General features: G+C 46.8%; 1 protein-coding gene across 1 annotated transcript; it reads right to left on the bottom strand.

The window, feature by feature from the left end:
- Window positions 1–2781: 2781 nt before the first annotated feature.
- Window positions 2782–6102, bottom strand: RBM15 (RNA binding motif protein 15). The gene has a single exon (XM_040424097.1). It carries the CDS (start codon window positions 5994–5996, stop codon window positions 3474–3476), a length of 2523 nt encoding a protein of 840 aa, XP_040280031.1. The 5' UTR covers window positions 5997–6102; the 3' UTR covers window positions 2782–3473.
- Between the last annotated feature and the right edge of the window lie 19378 nt (window positions 6103–25480).

Genomic DNA, 25480 nt, shown 5'->3' with positions numbered 1-25480 from the left:
CGGATTTCATTTTAAGCATTGCAAAGGGTGAAATCTGCAATAAAAATTGACATGGTGGAGATATTTTAAAAAAAAAGCCAATTTTTGAACTGTGGTTGAGATTTAGTAAATTCTCATCCACTTTGTTGCTACTTTAAAGGGTAACTCATGTTTTCATAAAAAAATAAAAACATTTTAGCATGTTACTGCAGCAGCATTATGCATAAAGCAATCTTTAGTTTCTTCACTTACCACTGTTTTCCCCTTAGTTACGGCTGTTTTGAATCCTACATTATAAGGATCTTCTCAAGATGGCTCCTCTGCCAGTTCTCTAAAGCCTAACTGCATTCCCTCAGGTCACATACAAACTTGCTGTAGCCAGCAGCTTCCTGCCAGCCAATCAGATTGGATTACTGAGAGACACACCTCCTCACTCTGAAGGCTAATGCAAGCATGCAGTGTGAAGGACCGCCCCTCTGTCTTCTGTTTACATTAAGTTGGGAGACAGATGAGCCCTAGTAACGGTCTTTTAAAAGGGAGCAGTGGAAAGGGACTGGAGACATTAATGAAAGCTGTCATAAGGTAATTACAGATCTGACAATCATTGACAGACTAACTCAAGTATACAATGCCTAGCTCTAATAAACTACCCTTTAAAATCCTGCAGATTTCCCAGCTGCAAATCTCAGTGTATCCGCTCCGTGTAAACATTAGCCAATGGAAACAAATGGCACCTGGGGGTGGGGGGGGGCTGTCAGCGGCACAAACTCTTCCAAGGCCAAGTGATGTCACATTCATCAGTCACATGGCCCAGGCGCAGTTCAGCCCCATTCTAGTGAATGGGGACGAACTGCAATACCGAGCACTACAACGTAGCTGATCGGTGGGGTCCGATTCCTGACATCACAGCCTATCGCATACTGATGACCCATTCTGAGGACCCCTTTAGGGTCCATTCACACATCTGTGTTTTGCAGAAACGCAAATTGCGGATCCGCAAGACACTGACAACAGCCATGTGCACATGCCAGGCACCATAATAGAAAATGCCTATAGGACATTTTCTATTTTTTGCGGAGACATGGACCGGAAGTTCGGGGCCGTGGAACAGAAGTGCGGATGCAGACAGCACACTGTGTGCTGTCTGCATCTTTTCTGGCCCCATTGAAAATTAATGGGTCCACATGGAACGGATCTAGAAACGTCTGAATGGAGCCCTAATCTGTTTACCATAGCTCTTTACATCATGTGAGTGAATCTATTTGCCCAAGCAGCTTGAACTCTTTCTGTTAACAAGCAGTGAGGTTGTAATGTCCACTGAAACACTGGTAGGAATGTGCAGAACACAGAGCGTAGAATTTCAATGCCATTACACACAGCTCTGCAATGAAGCTAAATATCAGTATGACAATCCACTTGCCTTCCTAGGTAATGCACATGGTTTCTTCTACATTATGGGATACAGTATAGATACATAACAGTACAGCGGCAACACTTATACAATGGCTTTCATGCTTCAATAGCCACTAACAAGGTAATAAATATACCACAATTATCTAATGAATTAAGCCAGAGGTAGGAAACAGCCATTGCATAAGCAGTCCCATCACAGAGAAGTCTAGCATCATTTCTATGATGTACACACTAGCAAGCAGTCATCCCCTGGGCTTTGCAGTTTAAAATGAAATGTCAGACAATCTAAAGAAGAAAAATAATTCTAAACAGTACACAAGAAAACTATAACGGGGTATATCATGCAACTATATAGGAATGTAATAGCATTGACACACACCCACGGACTGTCTGGTGAATGTCATTCTGGGTGAGACCGCTTACTCTCCATAATCCTAGGAACATAGGCTATACTACAGTGGGCTAAATGGAGCCATGAGAGAAGGAGCTTTCTGCTGAACTCCTCATTCATCCAGGATTTTTAGCATTTAAGTCTGACAGACATGGAGATGCAATGTATTAAAAGGTAAGCCTATAGCAACCTCCTATTAAAAACTAAGCTGTAGTCAGAGCCCAAAAACTTACAAATAAAACAAGATGTACTAACATGGAAATCCACAAGGGATCTCCAGGAATATGTAAGCTAAGATTCAAGCTGCCATATTGTGAAGGACCCAGACTTTTTACTAAGTATGTTATGTTACAGGGGCGCTACACTCAGCCTGGGATGCTGTCCAACAAAACGTAAGTGCTCCAAAAAAACAGGTATAGCATTGTATACAGAGATAGCTGTCAGTCACTGACATAGTTGTACACGGGGGAGGCGCCATCAGTGATTGATAGCATTCACTGTGTGTATACAGAGATAGCTGTCAGTCACTGATATAGCTGTACACAGGGAGGGGTTATCAGGGATTGATAGCATTCACTGTGTGTATACAGAGATAGCTGTCAGTCACTGATATAGCTGTACATGGGGGAGGGGTTATCAGTGATTGATAGCTATCTCTGTATACACACAGGGAATGCTGTCAGTCACTGATATACCTGTACACAGGGAGGTGTCAAAAGTGATTGATAGCATTCTCTGTGTAAGTATGCATACAGAGATAGCTGTCAGTCACTGATATAGCTGTACACAGGGAGGTGTTATCAGGGATTGATAGCATTCCCTGTGTGTATACAGAGATAGCTGTCAGTCACTGATATAGCTGTACACAGGGAGGGGTTATCAGTGATTGATAGCATTACCTGTATGTATACAGAGAGCTGTCACTGATATCCCCTCCCTGTGTACAACTATATCAGTGATTGATAGCAATCCCTGTGTATATACAGAGATAGCTGTCAGTAACTGATAACACCTTCAACATGAACAATGAAGTCATAAATGCCAGATTTAAATGTATAAATCACAAGATTTACTGAATCTTCTCTCAAAACTATATATCCGCTCAGCTCCTCCTGATCTATAACAAGCTGCCTGCAGATGGCATTTCACAGTGAAATGCTCCTTACAACTGCAGAGTACATGTACATATACTTTTGAGTAATCTGGCAATCAACATTAGATCACTTTGCTCTAAGTTGCCAGTCAAAAGCATTAGGCATGCTGGATTTCAACATTCCTGACCCTTTATCTCCCAGGGAAATAAGCACCGAACTGTGTCCACATGAAAGAAAAATGTACTTTTATAGGGGCTGCTATCTTTGTGTCTGGCCCACTGTAACCTCCCATGGCAGCTTGTATTTTAGCTCTACCTTTCCAGTAAACTGTAGTACTGGGCTTTTCATTATAAGCATAGGCCTGCAGGTTTTAGGAAGATTATAGAAACCTGCACTGAAAACCTCTGCTTGTTAATCGCTCTGGATGAAGCAGTGAGAAAGGCAGAAGACGTTCTACGTACGGGAGAGTGGCTTGAGTATACCTGCACGGAGCACCATATCACTGCACAAAGAATGAAATAGCAAAACCAAAATGAAACGTTTCTACTGTATCCCATAATACCACGTGGACAGTGCATGAGAACATGAACACTGAATTAGGATGCCCCCCGAACTATGATCATTACAAGGTAGTCCTCTTCAGATTTGGCAAGGGCCTTAGCTGTAGAATCCAGGAACTGCTGGGAAAATTCACATGGTGGAAAAGCATGAAGAACTCCAGTGTTCTCCTTATCCTTACTGCCCCCCACTGGAAGGCTAATGACACCAGCTGCTTGTTTTTGCTTTAGATAGGAGACAAGGTTTCTCAATGGACGTTGGGTTGAGCTGGCTTGATCTCCAGTAAAATTGCCATCAGATGTACCAGGGACAGCAAGGAGGATGGCATAACCGTTGGGGCCGGCCACTTTAATGCGACGCGTCACTTCATCCAGCTTGGGTTGATCCAGGCGCAAACGTTGCGTAATCTTTAACTGGGCAACTTTCCCACCTGAAGACCCTTCAATAAGCAGACTGGTTGCTACGGCAAGATCTCCTTGTAACAAATGCATGTTGGACGGAAAGTTACTGTTCTTCAGGAGCAGCATGCCCTGCCAAGCCAGGGACAGTTTTTGGGTTGCATCTGGCTTCTGTGGCGATTTGACCTTACTGCTGGGCTCAGGATGCTCCTCTTTTCGCACGGGGCTCTTGCTCTCCACAATACGATGCTTTCGCTCCTTTTCAACTGAGTTGTTCTTTCTGTCGCGCTTGTCTCCGACACCACGCTCAATGCTACTGCGCCAGTCTCTGGAAGGTGACGTCTGCTCAGTGCGCCCACCTGTGCGCTCTGTATCACTGTAACGGCTGTCACGCCCAGCACTGCCATCACGACTTCTGTCAGGACTATTACACTGTCTCTTTCTGGAGCGATCACTTTCAGGAGAGCGGTCAATATGACGGCTTTCATCCATGAGCCTTCTTTTTCTAGGCGGATCTTTGCTTACGCCGTCTCTTTCACGATCTCTGTCTAAAGACCAGCTGCCTGCTCGTCGGTCTAATGTCTCTATGGACTCATAAGCAACTCTGTTTCTGTCTCTTACTGGAAGGGGCACCCAATCAGAGTCTGAATACAAGTCTCTGTCTCTGTTCCTATACAACAGAGGTGGGGTACGGTCTCTGGCTCGTAGAGGATCGGGTGCCCTATGGCCAAAGCCATCTCCCACCAAATCATAATGGGGTACAGGCAATGTCTGAAGGTAAGGGGGCTGGTAGATATGATCCGTATCCGCAAAGTCCACTCGCAGTTTTCTGTGTTCACCTCCCAGTGGAAAGCCTCTCATTTGAGTGCAGGCAGCTTGGGCGGCGTCTAAGCTTTCATACTGTATGTAGGCCCAACTGTCCCCTTTCCTGTAGTCAATAGATCGGATGGTACCAAACCTGTCAAATTCACGGGCCAGCGATGCCATTGGCACCCAGGGTCCTAGGCCACCTACCCACAAGCGGTTGGTTGGGGTGGCTTTGCCATAGCCAATCTTAATACAGTTTCGGAGAATGTACTTGCCAGACATTGCCACCTTAGCCCTGTGCGCCATGTCCAGGTTCTCAAACTTAAGGAAGCCATACGTAGAGGCCTGCCCGCGGCCCGCTCTCTTGATATCCACCTCAGTAATTGTCCCAAAGCGCTCAAACGCCCTGCGCAGCTCGCTCTCCGTCACATTGATGTCCAGGTTGCCCAGGAACAGAGTTCGGTTAGCCCGCAGGTCATTCTCAGGGGAGCTGTCATCCTCCCTGATGCTCAGGCGGGAGTCTAGGGGGTAGGCAGGCCGCACCCGACCCTCATAGAAGCTGTAGTCCCGGTCCCTCTCCAGCTCCCTGGGCAGCGGTGGGGGAGGGGGAGGAGGTAAGCGGCCTAAGGCCAGCTGCTGCAGCCGGTAGTCCCTGTAGCCGAGGCCGCCCGGGGAGAGCGCTCGCTGGCTGTGCCGGTGGGCAGGCAAGGAGGACACGGCAGCAGACAGGCTGGCATAGGGCTCCTTGTCCGCCGGGGAGCGGCTGCGGCGCCGGTTACTTACAGGCAGGTACACCGCCTCGATCTTCAGCGGCCGGTCGTACAGCACCAGCCTACCCCGGGCGTGCTTGGCGGCTCGGGCATCCTCCGGGCGCCGGAAGTTCACCAGGGCCACCCGCTCGTCTCCGGTGCGGGAGATCTTCACACTGACGTCTCCGAACTTCTTGAACTCGTGGAAGAGCCCGTCCTCTATGGCCTCATCGCTGAGGGACGAGCCCAGCTCACTGATCCGCAGCGACTTGTATTCCGACTCCCCGCGGCCGTCCACGTTCCGCCCGGTGGCGCCCCCTCTGCTCTCCGCGCCCTTGCTGCTGCCGCTGCCACTGCTGGCTGCCGGGGAGCCGTAGCTGTGCAGACCGGGGGCTCTACCGGACGCCTCATAGTCTCGGCTGCTGGAGAGGCTCTTGTCCAGGTGCAGGCCGCGGCGCCCGGAGCTGCTCTCGGAGGATTTGCCGGCGCACCCGCTGCCGTTACTGCCACTAGTGGAGCTCAGCTTCTTGCCGCATCGCTCCCGAGAAGACTCGTCCGCCCCCCGGGACCGTTTGGCTTTGGCCGGGGAGCGCTCTTTTCCTTTCATGGTGACTTGTGGAGGACAGCGACCTCACACACAGCTTCTCAGCGCCATCTTGCAATTTTTGCTCAGTAGGATCCACCCTGTATTCTGATTGGTCAAGACTGTTCTACCTACAATTACTATTGGACGATGCTGCTGTCACTCGCGGCGCATCGGGCGGGCAGCACCGCACGTTTACGTGTGAGAACGTCATGTCCGTCTGGTGAAGGAGGAGGGTTTGTGTAAGGGCGGCGACTGGCCACGGGGCGCTATGGTTTCTTCAGGGAAAGGCTGGCTGACCCATACCTAAAGCCTCATGCAGACGTCAGTGTTTCACGGACGTGTGCTGTTCGTGTTCTCCACAGACAGCACACATCCCTATTCATTTTAGGCCTCATGCACACGACAGTTTTTCGGGTCGGCATCCGAGCTGCAGTCCTATTCACTTCAATGGGGCCGCAAAAGGTGTGGACAGCACTCCATGTGCTCCGTTCCGTGGCCCCGCAAAAAAAATATAGCAATATAGCATGTCCTATTCTTGTGCATTTTGCGGACAAGAATAGGCATTTCTACAATGGGCCGCCCGTTCCATTCTGCAAATTGCGGAAGGCACACGGGCGGCTTCCGTTTTTTGCAGATCCGTGGTTTGCGGACCGCAAAAAACGGAATGGTCGTGTGCATGTAGCCTAAATGTGTGTATTCACACATCAGTGTTTCAGCACGGTCCGTGGGTCATTTTTTTTACCACGGATGCATGCCCTATTTTGTCCGTGTTCACAGATCCATCATGTCCATTATAGTCTATGGGTCCGTGAAAACCACGGATGGCATCCGTGTTTCAGGGATCATTAACAAGAGATTCTTTGGAAATTATTTTTCTGCTGTTGAGTGTTAGTGCAACACGGACAGCAAAAAACGGACCCAACACGGATCTGTCACGGGAGATATGGCTCCGTCAGAGAAACGACCTTTGTCGCACAACAATTTTTATAATGCTAGTCTGTGGTGGATTTTTCTGCGACAGTCGGAGCATGTCACAGTGCGACACCATAGACTAGCAGTATAAAAATTGTTGCGCGACATCAATGTCGCAGTGTAGTTGTGCCCTATGTGTCGCACAGCCCTAGCCTAATACTGAACGTTGAAAATGTAATAATTGTGTACATACATAGTTACTAGAGATGAGCGAATATCATATTATGAAATTCGTTCACGCTACGTTTACTGGTAAAAGGTGAATTGCTTTACCACGGACCTTATGATAGAACCACAGTTCTATGACGGAATACATAACAGAATGCCTTTATTCATTCCTTCATAATAGAAGTCTATGGGCTGCAAAACGGATCCATTCCGTTTCCGTTATGCAGGCAAGATCTCTCTTGCATAACGGAAACAGGACAGATCCGTTATGCAGACCATAGACCTCTATCCCTCTAAAGGCATTCCGTTATGCATTCCGTCATAGAGTTGCGTTATGGTCCGTGGTAACGGAATCCATAACGCAATTCACCTTTTACCAGTAAACGAATCGCAAATTAATTTCATAACCAGAAATTTTCTCATGTATTATGTCTGTAAGGCTACTTTCACACTAGCGTTCAGCCTCCGCTCCGCTCGCCTCCGCACGGCCAGGCGGACAGCTGAACGCTGCTTGCAGCGTTCGGGTGTCCGGATGGCCGTGCGGAGGCGAGCGGATCCGTCCAGACTTACAATGTAAGTCAATGGGAACGGATCCGCTTGAAGATGACACCATATGGCTCAATCTTCAAGCGGATCCGTCCCCCATTGACTTTACATTGAAAGTCTGAACGGATCCGCTCAGGCTACTTTCGCACTTAGAAATTTTCCTAAGTTATTAATGCAGACGGATCCGTACTGAACGGAGCCTCCGTCTGCATTAATATGATCGGATCCGTTCAGAACGGATCCGATCAAGCGCAAGTGTGAAAGTAGCCTAATAAAGGCGTTCATCATAAAGGGGGTTTCTCTCAATCGCCATTCCTCTAAATGTCAGATCCCCATCTATAACTAGAACAGAGGTACAAAGTATCCCCCTTCATTTTCACTGCAGGGAGGCACATAGGGCCGTGGACGAGTATGCGCCTATGGAGCTGATAGAGAACACAGTTTGCGGGAATATGGCCCCTTGCAGACGAGCCTTCCTCCCGCAGTGAGTCCGCAACGCAGCTCCCGGCCTGACCTCCCAGCGCTGCCGGGGGTCACATAGCATTATATTGATTTATGATGCTTTGTAACCCTTACAGTTCTGGAATGTATTGGATAACACTGGCAGAATTATGCTGCCAGTGTTATCCAATGCATTCCAGAACGGTAAGGCCTGTGAACACATTACACCCGCACTGAATCCGGACCCATTCATTTCAATGGGTCTTTGTACATGAGCGTTTTTTTTTCACGCATCAGTTCTGCGTTGCTTGTAAATCGCAGCATGTTCTATATTCTGTGTTTTTCACGCCGCCCTGGCCCCATAGAAGTGAATGGGGCTGCGTGAAAAACGCATTGCATCTGCAAGCAAGTGCGGGTGCGATGCGTTTTTCACTGATGGTTGCTAAGAGACATTGTTTGTAAACCTTCAGTTTTTTATCACGCTCGTGAAAAACGCATCAAAACGCATTGCACCCGCGCGGAAAAAACAACAACTGAACGCAATTGCAGACAAAACTGACTGAACTTGCTTGCAAAATGGTGCGAGTTTCCCTAAACGCATCCGGTCCTAATCCATCACGCTCGTGTGAAAGAGGCGTAAGGCCTCTTTCACACGGGCGTCTCGTGTGAGGGCCGGATAGGATGCGGGTGTGTCGCGGGAAAATGCACGATTTTTACGCACGAGTGCAAAGCGTTTTAATGCATTTTGCACGCGCGTGAGAAAAATCTGCATGTTTGGTACCTAGACCCGAACCCGAACTTCTTCACAGAAGTTCAGGTTTGGGTTAGGTGTTGTGTAGATTTGATTATTTTCCCTTATAACATGGTTATAAGGGAAAATAATAGCATTCTGAATACAGAATGCATAGTACAATAGGGCTGGAGGGGTTAAAAAATAAAATAAAAATTTAACTCATCTCATCCACTTGTTTGTGCAGCCCGACTTGTCTTCTTTCTTCTTCTTTGATGACCTGGGAGGAAAAGGACCTTTGGTGACATCACTGCGCTCATCACATGGTCCATCACCATGGTGATGGGCCATGTGATGGCTCCGCGCTCAACACATGGTCCATCACCATGGTGATAGACCATGTGATGAGCGCAGTGACGTCACCAAAGGTCCTTTTCCTCCCAGATCCTCAAAGAAGAAGAATGAAGACGAACAAGTGGATGAGGTGAGTTAAATTTTTTATTATTTTTTTTTAACCCCTCCAGCCCTAATTTACTTTGCATTCTGTATTAAGAATGATATTATTTTCCCTTATAACCATGTTATAAGGGAAAATAATAAAGATCGGGTCCCCATCCCGATCGTCACCTAGGAACCATGCTTGAAAATCGCACCACATCCGCACTTGCTTGCGGATGCTTGCGATTTTCACGCAGCCCCATTCACTTCTACGGGGCCTATGCTGCATGAAAAACGCACAATATAGAGCATGCTGCGATTTTCACGCAACGCATGAGTGATGCGTGAAAATCACCGCTCATGTGCACAGCCCCATAATTTCAGTGCCGGTGCAATGCGTTCACCTCATGCATTGCACCCGCACGGAAAACTCGCCCGTGTGAAAGGGGCCTAAGGGTTACATAGCATCATAAATCAATATATTGCTATGTGACTCCCATCAGTGCTGGGAGGTCAGGCCGGGAGCTGCGATGCGGACTCGCTGTGGAAGGAACGCTTGTCTGCAAGGGGCCTATATGTGGAGGGAAATGGTCAGCCACCTAGCAATAACTGATGGGGGCCTGCAGCACCTCCTGAACTCAGTGTCACGACTGTGACTGATCCAGACAGGTCTGGGAGGAGAAGGTCGCAGCGACTTGCTACTCGCGATAGCTTGTGAGTTTGCTCCGTGGTTCAGGGTATGTCATCCAGGTTTTGCCTTGTGAACCTTTTTGTCCTGACTGGGAGTTTGTAGGCATCCTTCTCAGGTGAGTCCTGTCTGCCACTCCCAGATACTATATTAGTTTCAGTTTCACTTGCAGTCATTGCCAGATATAGTCCTTACTTCCAGTGCTACTCTGACCTTTGAAGGAGATCGTTTGATGGTGTTGCTGTGGAGCTCTTGTCCGGCGTGGACTGTCGTGTTTGGGATCGCCTTCTCTGCTCGTGACTGGATAAGTCTTTCTCTGCTGTTGTTTGTTTGTTGCTGTCTTCCCCTGTTGTTTTCCTAGATGTGAGTGATGGTGACTAGCGCTCCCATCGGCCTTTCCCCAGTCCAGTCTTGTTAGGGCGACTGAGGGTTTAGGCATCCTGCTCGCCGCACGGGTTCACACCCCGTCTAGGGTATCAGGGCAGACAGGTGCCAGCTTAGGGTTAGTCAGGGGTGGCCATTCTATTTCCCATCCGTAGATAAGGGTCCCCCTTCCCCTCCGTCTGGTGTGACACGACTGCTGCTAGGATAGCGGTCGTGACACTCCGTCAGAGAAACAAATTACTGATCCAACGAGACAGTAAGTCTATTGGACGGACAGAGCTAGCTAAATCCATTATTTGTTCGTCAGGATGCAGCCACCTAGCGGCGCCTCCTCAACTCCGTCTGACAAAGTGTGACATCGTCGCTACTCAGTAGTGGTGGTCACGTGGGTAATTCTTGCTGAAGGCATGAATTACCTCAGAATTTTTCCAGGAGGCCCGATGGCTGACCTTTCATAGAAAGAAGTAAGAGTAAAGCTAAAATTAATAATTAATAAATAGGAAAGAAACTATAATAAGCTCAAATTTATATAACAGATTTAAGGGCTGTTTCACACGAGCGGATGCCGTGCGTGTCATCCGCAGTGTGAATGACAGCCAAGCATCCCACTGGACAGCAGAGACACGGAGCAGTAACATGATTGATAATGCTCTTTGCCTCTCTGTGATCTTTTTACTACAAAATCATAGTGACAACTTTATCTCACTGTGATTTTGTGGTAAAAAGATCACAGAGAGGCACAGAGCATTATTAATCATGTTATTGCTCCGTGTCTCTGCTGTCCGGAGCAGGGTTTGGCTGTCATTCACGCTGCGGATGACACGCACGGCATCCGCTCGTGTGAAACAGCCCTAAGGCCCCTTTCACACGGGCGAGTATTCCGCCCCTTTCACACGGGCGATGCGTGAGGTGAACGCATTGCAACCGCACTGAATACCGACCCATTCATTTCTATGGGGCTGTTCACATGAGCAGTGATTTTCACGCATCACTTATGCGTTGCGTGAAAATCGCAGCATGCTCTATATTCAGCGTTTTTCACGCAATGCAGGCCCCATAGAAGTGACTGGGGTTGCGTGAAAATTGCAAGCAAGTGCGGATGCGGTGCGATTTTCACGCACGGTTGCTAGTAGACGATCGGGATGGAGACCCGATCATTATTATTTTCCCTTATAACATGGTTAATTACATTACAGGAACAGGACCTTTGATGACATCACTCCGGTCATCACATGGTATGTCACATGATCTTTTACCATGGTGATGGATCATGTGATGACCGGAGTGACGTCATCAAAGGTCCTGTTCCTGTATTTAATGCTCACCACAGGTCCTGTTCAACAAAGGAGACAGAAGGAGATGCCGGGCCGCGATCAAGTGGACTAAGGTGAGTTAAATTTATTTATTTATTTTTTTAACCCCTCCAGCGCTGTTTTACTATGCATTCTGTATTCAGAATGCTATTATTTTCCCTTATAACCATGTTATAAGGGAAAATAATACAATCTACAGAACACCGATCCCAAGCCCGAAATTCTGTGAAGAAGTTTGGGTTTGGGTACCAAACATGCGCGATTTTTCTCACGCGAGTGCAAAATGCATTACAATGTTTTGCACTCGCGCGGAAAAATTGTGTTTTCCCGCAACGCACCCGTACATTTTCCCGCAACGCCCGTCTGAAAGAGGCCTAAGAGTAAGGTAATTATCACAAATCTTTTCTAATAAATCAGAATTAAGGTGATGCAACTGGGTTCTTATGTATTACTTTACTAGATGTAAAGTGCATAGTAAAAGATTCTCCAATTGGAAAACAGTAGTATGGTATGATTATCCTCAAGGCTGTACTACACTGGCTGATTTTTCAGCTGATAGTCGCTAATGAGCGGTCACGATCATCTTGCTGTGTAATACTGCCACCCATTCCCCGATGAACAAGCAAATTGAACAATTCTGATTTTTAAGCAAATTGTGCTGTCTAATAACGATCTATCGCCAGCAAACAACTAGACAGTATGGGGACCAGTGATAGCATAGCGATCGCTCCTCTCCATGCTGCGGAGAAGATCACTGCATGTAATAGCAACGGTCTACTCCACTAGCTAGCAGACGATTGCCAGGAGGGAAGCAGGAATTGCTCAATCGGCCTGTGTAATACAAGCATTAGGGATATATTACACCAACAGTTTATCTGCAGACTTTCTGACCAATCATTGGTCAGATGGCCGTTTACACACACCAACTATTGGTCTGAATGTACAGAAATTGGGCAGATAATCTGTTGGCGTAATACAGCGCTTAGTGAAAAGAAGATATGAGAATTGACAATAAATTCCTTATCTATAACTGCCTCTAACCAGAAGAGAGAACAATGTAATGCGAGGAAGAAAAGAAGATAAATAAACCAGATGACTTCTCTAGAAAGTAACACTCTTCTATGTGAACGCTTCAAATTTTGCATCCTCTACTTCTTTGCCTCATGATTCAGTGAGAGCTACGACCAGGATAAATCTTGGGATGGGAGGGCTGTTGCTACGTGGCGGACCCTTTCCCTAGAACAAAGTCAGTTTGCTGATCATAGTTTGTGCTCACTCAGAGTAATTATACCCCCACTTAGTTCCCCCAACACAGTAGCACTGTCTCCTTTGTTCCCCCATCACAGTAGTGATGCCCCTTAATACCCCCACACAATAGTGATGCCTGATATTGCCCTCCCAGAATAGTGATGCCCACTTAGTGCTCTCTCACATTGGTGATGTCCCCTTAGTGCACCATCACAGTAGTGATGCCCCTTAGCGCCCCTTCACAATATTTATATCCCCTTAGTGCACCCCCAGAGTAGTGAGTCCCCTTATTGCCCACTCACAATAGATATGCCCCTTATTACCCCCTCAAAATAATGATGCCCACCTGTTGCCCACTCGCAATAGAGATGCCCCTTTTTGCCCCCTCAGGATAGTGATACCCCTTAGTGACCCTTCACAATAGAGATGCCCCTTAGTGCATGCTTGCAATAATGATGACCTTTTAGTGACCCTTCACAATGTTTATGCCCCCATAGTGCACGCGCAAAGTAGTGATACCCCTTTTGCCCACTCACAATAGCAATGCTCTTACTGACCCCCTCAAAATAATGATGCCCCTCTTGGTGCCCTCTTACAATTGTGATGCCCTTTAGAGCTTCCTCACAATAATGATGCTACTTAGTGCACTCTCATATTAGTGATGTCCCCTTAGTGCACCTTCACAATAGTGATGCCCTGTAGAGTCCCCTCACAATAGTGATGCCCTCTTAGTGCCCCCTCACAATAGTGATGTCCCTTAGTACACCATCACAATAATGATGGCCCCTTAGTGCCTCTTCACAATACACTGCGTGCAGAATTATTAGGCAAATGAGTATTTTGACCACATCATCCTCTTTATGCATGTTGTCTTACTCCAAGCTGTATAGGCTGGAAAGCCTACTACCAATTAAGCATATTAGGTGATGTGCATCTCTGTAATGAGAAGGGGTGTGGTCTAATGACATCAACACCCTATATTAGGTGTGCATAATTATTAGGCAACTTCCTTTCCTTTGGCAAAATGGGTCAAAAGAAGGACTTGACAGGCTCAGAAAAGTCAAAAATAGTGAGATATCTTCCAGAGGGATGCAGCACTCTTAAAATTGCAAAGCTTCTGAAGCGTGATCATCGAACAATCAAGCGTTTCATTCAAAATAGTCAACAGGGTCACAAGAAGCGTGTGGAAAAACCAAGGCGCAAAATAACTGCCCAAGAACTGAGAAAAGTCAAGCGTGCAGCTGCCAAGATGCCACTTGCCACCAGTTTGGCCATATTTCAGAGCTGCAACATCACTGGAGTGCCCAAAAGCACAAGGTGTGCAATACTCAGAGACATGGCCAAGGTAAGAAAGGCTGAAAGACGACCACCACTGAACAAGACACACAAGCTGAAACGTCAAGACTGGGCCAAGAAATATCTCAAGACTGATTTTTCTAAGGTTTTATGGACTGATGAAATGAGAGTGAGTCTTGATGGGCCAGATGGATGGGCCCCTGGCTGGATTGGTAAAGGGCAGAGAGCTCCAGTCCGACTCAGACGCCAGCAAGGTGGAGGTGGAGTACTGGTTTGGGCTGGTATCATCAAAGATGAGCTTGTGGGGCCTTTTCGGGTTGAGGATGGAGTCAAGCTCAACTCCCAGTCCTACTGCCAGTTTCTGGAAGACACCTTCTTCAAGCAGTGGTACAGGAAGAAGTCTGCATCCTTCAAGAAAAACATGATTTTCATGCAGGACAATGCTCCATCACACGCGTCCAAGTACTCCACAGCGTGGCTGGCAAGAAAGGGTATAAAAGAAGAAAATCTAATGACATGGCCTCCTTGTTCACCTGATCTGAACCCCATTGATTACCTGTGGTCCATCATCAAATGTGAGATTTACAAGGAGGGAAAACAGTACACCTCTCTGAACAGTGTCTGGGAGGCTGTGGTTGCTGCTGCACGCAATGTTGATGGTGAACAGATCAAAACAGAATCCAAGCCTGACAGAATCCATGGATGGCAGGCTTTTGAGTGTCCTTGCAAAGAAAGGTGGCTATATTGGTCACTGATTTGTTTTTGTTTTGTTTTTGAATGTCAGAAATGTATATTTGTGAATGTTGAGATGTTATATTGGTTTCACTGGTAAAAATAAATAATTGAAATGGGTATATATTTGTTTTTTGTTAAGTTGCCTAATAATTATGCACAGTAATAGTCACCTGCACACACAGATATCCCCCTAAAATAGCTAAAACTAAAAACAAACTAAAAACTACTTCCAAAAATATTCAGCTTTGATATTAATGAGTTTTTTGGGTTCATTGAGAACATGGTTGTTGTTCAATAATAAAATTAATCCTCAAAAATACAACTTGCCTAATAATTCTGCACTCCCTGTAGTTATGTCCCCTTGGTGCACCCCCAGAGTAGTGATGCCCCTTATTGCCCACTCACAATAGCAATGCTCCTTATTGCTCCCCCAAAATAATGATGCCCACTTAGTGCCCCCTCACGATAATGATTTCATTAGTGCCCATTCACAATAGCGATGCTCCATTTTGCCCCTCACAATACTGATGCCCCTTGGTGCCCGTTGACAATAATGATGCCCCTTACTACCCCCTCACATTAGGTATGTACCATTGTACCTTAACATAGTAATGCCCCTTTTGTCTCAGCAGTCATTGAAGTCCAAGGGGTGATGCAAGTCCCAGCCCGGTGTCTACTTTGAGTCCTCCTCTATGAAGAGAAATTCCAGTCTCTTACCCCTTCAAATTACACATTCCTGCAGTCACCACTAGGGGGAGCTTAACCCCTTTCCGACCAGTGCCATAATAGTACGGCACAGCGGGATGTGACTTGCTGCCCAGCGCAGTACTATTATGACGCGCTAATCGGGCGGGTGCAGGAGCTGCACCCGCCCGATCAGTGGCAGGGGTTCGGCAGTCACTGATAGCCGGACCCCTGCTGTATACGCCGATGCCGGCGCATTAACCCTTGATCTGCCATGTGTGCAGAGGCAGAGAGCTTCCATCAGGTCTGTGACAGGGACTCGATGGCAGGGAAGGCAGCCCGATGGCAGGGAAGGCAGCCCGAAGACTTCCTTAGGTATCGTGGCTGCCTTCAGTGACAGCCTGTGAGATCCAGCCCCCTGGATCTCACAGGCAGGAAGCTGTAAGTGTATTACATTCTGTAATACACTTACAGCCAATGCATCACAATACAGAAGTATTGTAATGCATTGTAAAGGGGACCAGACCCCTAAAAGTTTAAGTCCCAGAGTGGGACAAAAAATAAAGTGAAAAAAAAAGTTAAGAAAATAAAGTTTTACAAAAAAATTAAATGTTAAGTAAAAAAAAAGCATCCTTTTGCCAAAATAAAGTAAATGAAATTTTTTTTTTAAATAGGGAAAAATAGACATATTAGGTATTGCCGTGTCCGTATCGACCAGCTCTACAAAAAATATCACATGATCTAAAAACTTGCAGTATAAAGACCAGCACTCCGTAATTCCAATGATGAAAAAAAGTTTTCTTTTTATTCGTCACCCATGTGTGACGCGCGTTTCGACACTAGTTTGTGTCTTTATCAAAGTACAGGTGATAACAGCTCATCGTAGTTTACAAATGGCATCATTATATACAATTCAAATAACCCGCCTCTTGACCACGTAAGCAGTCACATGGCGAGGGGCGGGCTGAGCCGTCCCCGGCCATGTGACCAGTCACGGGGCCAGAGCGTCATACTGCTAGGCAACCCAACCAAACAAACTAGTCAAGAGTGGAGTGCGGTAAGATAAGTATCTAGTCCATATGTTATTATTTTATCAAGGCAATTTTAGATCCCTTACACATCTCATATATATGCTCCATGGATAGCGATACATTATAATTCGAACATCACCCCCTCATACAAAAACAAATATATGGTCACGGAGACAATGATGTCAGTCACACGATACATCATATGACATAGCACCGTTGTCTCAGCTACAAAAAATGTTATAAAGGTATATTACATATCACGGGAAATAGGTTGTGCTGCAGTATTCAAAAAGATTCATGGCAGGTTCAGACATTTATGGAGAACCGCGGTATCAATATTTGATTACAAAGCAATAGCATGCATAAATACAAAGTGACAGACCACAATTATCTATCACACACATATTGGATCAGAGAAAACAATTAAGTGAATATTCCTTATTTAAACCTTTGGGCGCAAGCGTCTCAAGTCGATGGATCCAATATGCTTCACGCTGGTGGAGCATCTGGATCCGATTTCCTCCACGTCGAGGTAAGGTTACTTCTTCTAGAATTTGAAAACGCAATTGTGAGATGCGGTGATTTTTTTCTTTAAAATGTTGGGGAATAGGTAGCAAAATATTTTCTTTCCTAATTGTGGACTTATGTTTTGCTACCCGGTCCTTCATACGCATTGTCGTTTCCCCAACATAGCACAACCCACAGGGACATTTAAGTAGATAAATCACAAAACTGCTATCACATGTGAAGTGACCCCGAATGGGGATTTGCTGTCCTGTCTGTGGGTGTGCTATGTTGGAGCCTTTAATCACATTGGAGCAGTGAACACAGTTAAGACAGGGAAATGTTCCCTTCCTAACTGTAGAGAAAGTGAGCTGTCGCTGAGGCCTCCTGTCACTCCCTACATCTGCTCGGACAATCATGTCCCTAATATTTTTATTTCGCTTGAAACACATCATGGGACGGTCCCTAAATTCCTGAATCTCAGGATATGATTTTTGTAAGATGTTCCAGTGTTTATAGATGACAGCCTTTACTCGGTCCATCCAAGGATGGTATTTTACCACTAACGGTATTCTTTGTCCCTTGTCTTTCCTTTCTGTGGGATTTTTTATCTTATCCAGCTGCTGGTGTAATAGATAGGGCGGATAGCCTCTGTCTATAAATTTCTCAGTCATCTCCCGTAACCTGAGGTCACGTGTGTCCTGATCCATGACAATATTGGCCACTCTTCTGTATTGCGAGTATGGCAGAGATTTTTTAACAGTAGATGGGTGATTACTTTGGAATGACAAGAGACTATTTCTGTCAGTTTTTTTGACATACAAGTCAGTGGTAATTCTATTGTCAGTTCCCCTAATCACCCATGTGTCAAGGAAGGAGACACGTTGTGTATCTTGGTGCAGGGTAAATTTCAGCTCTGGTCTTATGTTATTAATGTAATCCACAAAGGTCATAAGGGTCTCAATGCTGCACCGCCATATGCAAAAAACGTCATCTATAAAACGTTTCCAAAATATGCAATGATTTTGATACAGCTCACTTGGGTAAATATATTCTCTCTCAAAGTGTGCCATATAGCAATTTGCATATGGCGGTGCAGCATTGGACCCCATCGCGGTCCCGCACCGCTGCTGGAAAAAAGTGTCCTGAAATAAAAAATAATTTCGACGTAAGACAATGGACAGTAAGGAAATAAAAAATTCTTTTTCATGTACCGAGTATAGGCTGTCATCCAGTAACTTCTGGACAGATTCCAGACCTTTTTCATGCGTTATACTTGTATATAAACTGCAGACGTCTAGAGTGACCAGGATGCAATCATGCGACAGCTCAATTTCCCGTACTGCCTCCAAAAAATGTTGGGTATCCCTCAGGTAGGAAGGGGCCTTTTTTGTAAGTGGAGTCAACACTTTGTCGAGAAATATTGCAGGGGGAGATAGGACTGAATCACTAGCTGCAACAATGGGGCGACCCGGAGGCTTATCCAGGGATTTATGCACTTTTGGTAGTGTATAAAATACGGGTGTCACAGGGTGTTGGTTGATCAAGAACTCCGCTAATTTTTTATCAATAACATGGTGTAATACATTTTGATCAACCAAAGTCTGTAGCTCCCGTTTTATTGTCCAGACCGGATCCCCCTGCAATATTTCATAGACATTGTGGTCAGATAATTGTTCCTGAATCTCCCTAACATAATAATCTTTATCAAGTATGACAAGGGCACCGCCTTTGTCCGCAGGCTTAAAGACCAGGGAGTCATCATCAGTCAGATGATTGACCACCTGCCTCTCCTCCGCGGACAAATTATGGTGGATATAGTAATCACCTTTCTTAAAATCTGCAAGCAATGTGGCAATATCACGTTGTACAAGATGTATATACGTTTCACTAGGGTGGTAAACCTTTGGGGGCATATAATGGCTCTTAAGCCTTAAGCCAAATTGCTGTAAATTTAATGAAGGTTGTAAATTTACAATAGGGACCGGATCATGCATAGGAACTTTTGAAAAATGGCTTTTAAGCCGTATGCTCCGAAAAAAGCGGTTTAAATCCATGTCCAGTCCAAATGTATCCAGACTCGTGGTCGGACTGAAGGATAATCCCTTTTCGAGAAGTCCAATTTGGAGTGGAGAGAGATTCTTAGAGGATAGGTTTAACACTAAGGTGGGCTGAGTACCTGTGACCGGGTTAGACGTGGGGCTTCGGCGTCCCCGATGATGGTGTCGACCTGAGCGCCGGGTATTGGCCTTCTTGGGCGTCTGCGTGCTCCTAAAAAATTGCGCTGACCTGTTGTGGAGTCGCTCCCAGAGTCGGATGAAGCTGTACCCGCTCTGCGGCCGGGTCGACGCGGTGGTTGAGATGTAGCAGTGCCGGCCTTGTCCTGCCATCTGTAGACTTGATTTCTTTGGTAGTCTTCCATATCCCGGATATATTTTGTGCGCTTTGTACTCTGTATAGAGCTTTGTAATTCGGCACATACCGCGGTTCTCCATAAATGTCTGAACCTGCCATGAATCTTTTTGAATACTGCAGCACAACCTATTTCCCGTGATATGTAATATACCTTTATAACATTTTTTGTAGCTGAGACAACGGTGCTATGTCATATGATGTATCGTGTGACTGACATCATTGTCTCCGTGACCATATATTTGTTTTTGTATGAGGGGGTGATGTTCGAATTATAATGTATCGCTATCCATGGAGCATATATATGAGATGTGTAAGGGATCTAAAATTGCCTTGATAAAATAATAACATATGGACTAGATACTTATCTTACCGCACTCCACTCTTGACTAGTTTGTTTGGTTGGGTTGCCTAGCAGTATGACGCTCTGGCCCCGTGACTGGTCACATGGCCGGGGACGGCTCAGCCCGCCCCTCGCCATGTGACTGCTTACGTGGTCAAGAGGCGGGTTATTTGAATTGTATATAATGATGCCATTTGTAAACTACGATGAGCTGTTATCACCTGTACTTTGATAAAGACACAAACTAGTGTCGAAACGCGCGTCACACATGGGTGACGAATAAAAAGAAAACTTTTTTTCATCATTGGAATTACGGAGTGCTGGTCTTTATACTGCAAATATTCGGGTATCTACCTCTTGACCGCGCACCTGGACTGCGACTGATGCGCAGTGCCGCCCATTCATTTATTTCAATGATCTAAAAACTGTGCTAAAAAATATTTTTGGGTCACCTTACAACACTAAAAGTGCAACACCAAGCGATCAAAAAGGCGACTACCCCCCAGAATAGTACCAATATAACCGTCACCTCATCCAGCAAAAAATGAGCCCCTACCTAAGACAATCGCCAAAAAAATAACAGTAGGGCTTTTTTTTGTTTAATGTTAAAGGACATATTAATTATTAATATTTAGGTTAATATTGATAATTAATATTCATAAATAGGCGTGAGTTGTCTGTTGATGACTCCGCCTATTTATACTATAAAATACAAACTAACTCTGTTGCACTTACACTTTTTCCCTGAACTGCGTGCTTTATACTACTACGGCAGCGGCTACTACAATAAATGACTACACGCTGTACTTTGAATAATAAAAGATAATTTATTAAAACAATTACACGTCTACAGTCTATTATTGCCATAATTATATATATATTGTCACGAGGGTGTCAAGAGCCACGTCTGACTCCGTTATACCCGGGGTCAGGAAGTCGCAGCGGGTGGCTGCGCGCTCTATGTATAAAGATAGTGCTGTTTCTTAATGGTAGCTTTCTGGGTTTGCCTTGCAACCCTTTTTGGCTCACTCAGGGATCCGTAGCTTCTTCTCCTCAGCTGTTTCTTGTCCAGCACTCCCAACCTCCTTATATTCCCCTCTCCCACTTCTCTGGTTGCCAGATATAGAGCTTCCTGCCTGGACTTCTATACTGACCCACTGGAGCTGAGTAGCTGTGATCCCTGGTTGTTGTTCCAGAGCGTTACCCTCCGGATCCCTGTTGGGCTTTTGTTGTCTGCTGTTGTCGCCCACCTGGGATTATATGTTTTGTCTGTATTGTCTGTCCTCTCCTTGGTGTTTTCCTTTAGTGTCAGTGGTGCGGACTAGTGATCCCACCGCCCTGTTCACTATGTAGGGCTTATCTTAGGGAAAGCCAGGGTTTAGGCACGTGATCGGCGTACGGGTGAGGAACCCGTCTAGGGACGTCAGGGCAGTCAGGTGCCAGCCTCAAGGTGAGTTAGGGGTCACCACCTTTCCCTCTCCCTTGGACAGGGCCTTCCCATTTCCCTCCCTTTGCGTGTCGCGGGTCATGACATTATATCTGGGCATTTTTTTGTGTAGGTAGAGAAAAAAAAAAAAAACTTTTTTCTTTTTCTGCCTATTTAGAATCCAGTATGGATCCAATTGCTGCTTTGACAAAGCAACTTCAAGGCCTGTCTTTGGAGGTGGCAGGATTGAAGGCGTCGGTCTTCCAGCAACAGCAGCAATTGCAACAGACCGCAAGCCCAGCGGTTGCTACGGGTAACCAGGTTGTTGCGAAACCCAAGGTTGTTCTTCCTGACAGATTTTCTGGGGGAAGGGACAAATTTGTGACGTTCCGTGAGGCCTGTACGTTATATTTTAAGCTGCGCCCTTACTCCTCTGGTAATGAAGAACAGCGGGTGGGGATTGTTATTTCCCTGCTTCAGGGGGACCCACAATCCTGGGCGTTCTCTTTACCCACTGATTCCCAGGCTCTCCGGTCAGTGGATAAATTTTTGGGGGCTTTGGGTCTCATATATGATGACCCTGACCGAGTCGCTCTGGCTGAATCAAAATTACAGAGACTCCTACAGGGAGAGCGGCCAGCAGAGGAGTATTGCTCAGAGTTCCGTAGGTGGGCTACGGATACCCAGTGGAACGACCCGGCTCTCAGGAGTCAGTTCTGCTCTGGGTTATCCGAAAGCATTAAGGATGCGCTTGCGCTGTATGAGACTCCCTTTTCCCTTGATGCTGTTATGTCCCTTTCTATCAGAATAGATAGACGTCTGAGGGACAGATTGAAAAATCCTGAGCAATTGGTAACCCCTCCCAAGCAGCAGTTAGTCTGTACGGACTTAGACGAGCCTATGCAGCTAGGAGGAACTACTCGTCAGGTCCGTCCTCCTGAGGCTCGCCGTAGGCGTGGGGTTTGTTTTTTCTGTGGGGGGAGGGGTCATTTCATTAATGTCTGTCCTTCCTTTCTCAAAAACAAGAGACCGTCGGAAAACTACTAACCCCAGGTTGTGTGGAGGATGTCAGCCGGGGGGTATACGTTTCCTCCATACGAACATCTCAGTTTGTGATGCCAGCGGTTGTTGTTTTTGGTGTTAAGACGGAGACTATTTCTTTCTTTCTAGACAGTGGAGCAGGAGTAAATTTGATAGATGCCCATTTTGCCCACACTATGGGTTTGTCTCTCTGTACGCTACAGAGACCTATTTCCATATTCGCTATTGATTCTGCTCCTCTGTCTCAGAGAAACCTCACTCACATTGTCCATAACTTACACCTTCGGGTAGGGGACCACCATAACGAGTGTCTTTCATTTTATGTTCTGGAGGGGCTTCCCACTCCTGTGGTATTGGGTCTTCCCTGGTTGGTAGCGCACAATCCAGTGGTGGATTGGCAGGCCAGGGAGATATTGGAGTGGAGTGAGCATTGCAGAGAAAATTGCTTAAATAGCAATTGCTTAGTCGCCTCCATAGCTACTCTACCTAAATTTGTTTCGGACTTTGAGGACGTTTTTTCTGAAAAGGGTTGCCAGAAGTTACCACCTCACCGTCCTTATGATTGCCCGGTTAATCTGATTCCCGGTGCAAAATTACCCAAGACCATGTTATATAATCTTTCGGGTCCAGAGAGACAAGCCATGAAAGATTATATTTCCGAGAGCTTGGCTAAGGGACACATCAGACCCTCTTCTTCACCTATGGCTGCAGGTGTTAGGGAGTAGTGTCAATCGAGGCTCACCTGAGTCTGAGGACACCCGAGCTGGAAGTATGGAGTCCAGTGGCAGAGGCCCACAGAAGCAGGAGGCAGGTAGCGCGGTCGATCAGTCCGGGTCGGCAGCAGAGATGGCAGCGAGGTAACAGCAGGAGTAGACGGAGGCGTGGTCGGTGGTAAGCAGTAAGTCAATGCAGGCGGCAATTCAGCGAGGTCAAAATGGTCCGGGTTGGCAACGATGGTAAATCAGCAATAGCGGTGGAGGAGCAGAGAGGAAGCTTGCTACAGGCTTGGAGGCACAATAACCAGCAAAGGGCTGTGTTCAAGGGCTGGGTTTTATAGGGAAGTAGCAGGTGCAAGAGATTGGAATAATCAGCAGGTCAAGGCAAGGACAAGAGAGGTAGTTAGAAGTTAGCTAGAGAACAGTCCAGGGAGAGACGGTAGCCTAGTGGGTAGAGCTACCGCCTGGGACATGACTGGCCACAGGTTCGAGTCCTGACAGTACTCCCCCCCTTCCAAGGTGACCTCCGGGCACCGCAGGGGAAGGCTTATCTGGGTGACTCAGATGGAACTCCCTGACCAGTCTGGGGGCATGAATGTTCTCCTCCGGTTCCCAGGAGTTGTCTTCTGGAGGATAACCTTTCCAGGAAATCAAGTATTGGATTTTGCCCCGGTGGAGTCTGGAGGGCATGAATGTTCTCCTCCGGTTCCCAGGAGTTGTCTTCTGGAGGATAACCTTTCCAGGAAATCAAGTATTGGATTTTGCCCCGGTGGAGTCTGGAGTCAAGGATCTTTGAGACAATGTACTCCTCTTCGCCTTGTACCCTTACTGGTGGTGGGGGGGGAGGATGGCGGCCAGGGAAGGTGTTCTCTACAAACGGCTTGAGAAGGGAGCAATGGAAGACTGGGTGCGGTGCGGTGATGGAATGTGGGAGGTCTAGCCGGAAGGTGACTTCATTAATCCGGCCAGAGATCCGGAAAGGCCCCAAGTATTTTTGGCCCAATTTCTGAGCAGGTACCTTCAGTCTTAGGTTTCTTGTGGAGAGCCACACTTGATCTCCTATCTGAAAGTCCTGAGCGGGTCTACGACGTTTGTCTGTCGCCCGCTTAAAGCGTCTCTGAGCCTCAAGGAGATTATTGGAAATGTTCTCTTGTGCCTCTTGTAAATTTGCCAGGCGTTCGGCCACAGCTGGAAGCGTGGAGGTGATGGGCAGGCGTGGGATGAAAGCTGGATGCAGGCCAGTGTTGGCGTAGAAAGGACTGTAATGGGTGGAACTGTGTTCCGCATTATTGTAGGAAAACTCGGCCGTAGGAAGGTGGTCCAACCAGTCATCCTGCAAATGAGTGATGAAACAAGGTAGGTACTGCTCGAGGGTCTGATTTGTTCTCTCTGTCTGCCCATTAGACTGGGGATGGAAAGCGGAGGACAGGTTTACCGTGATCCCAAGGGCCAGGCAGAAGTCTTTCCAGAATTTAGAGGTGAATTGCACTCCTCGGTCAGAGACCACATCATCTGGAACCCCGTGTAACCTAAAGATTTCACGGAATACTAGGTCAGCCGTCTGTTTGGCGGTGGGTAGGCCCTTGCAGGGGATGAAATGGGCCATCTTGGTAAGGCGGTCCACGACGACCAGGATGGTGTTCATCCCTTTTGAAGGGGGTAGGTCAACCACAAAGTCCATAGAAATTGAACCCCAAGGGCGGGAGGGGATGGGGAGTGGTCGCAGCAGCCCCACGGGTGAAGAGCGGGGAGTCTTGTTGCGGGCACAGACCGTGCATGAGGAGACAAACCTTTTAGTATCTTTCTTATACGTCGGCCACCAGAAGGAGCGGGACAGGAGTTCCTGGGTCTTTCTTGTACCTGGATGGCCAGCCAACTTGGTATCGTGGTTATATTTTAGTACATCGAGCCGTGCCATTTCTGGTATGTACAGTTGTCGACCCAGGTATACCCAGAAGCCACCCTTGAGGGTGAGGTTGACGTCTTCTGCTGGGTGGGTGAGGAAGGGGTCCTTTTCATAAGCCTTCTTGATTGACCCCAGGAGTTCCTTTGGGTAAGTAGCTCCTAAGACATTTTTCTCGGGTAGAATGCTGGCTTGGCCCTTGTTGTCCTGTGAAGGTTCAGAGAACATCCTGGAAAGGGCATCTGCTTTGCCATTCTTCGACCCAGGGCGATATGTGATAATGAAATTGAATCGAGAAAAAAAAAAACTCCATCTGGCTTGTCTGGCGGAAAGCCTCTTGGCAGAACGGATGAATTCGAGGTTTCGGTGGTCAGTGAACACAGTTATGGGATTGATGGCCCCCTCCAATAGATGTCTCCACTCCGAGAAGGCATCTTTGATTGCCAGTAACTCCTTATTCCCGATGTCATAGTTCCTCTCTGCGGG

The sequence above is a fragment of the Bufo bufo genome, chromosome 3, assembly GCF_905171765.1.
Source record: "Bufo bufo chromosome 3, aBufBuf1.1, whole genome shotgun sequence".
Classification (NCBI taxonomy): Eukaryota; Metazoa; Chordata; class Amphibia; order Anura; family Bufonidae; genus Bufo; species Bufo bufo.
Note: the sequence above shows the minus strand (reverse complement) of the source record. Positions and strands in the feature narration are given on the sequence as shown.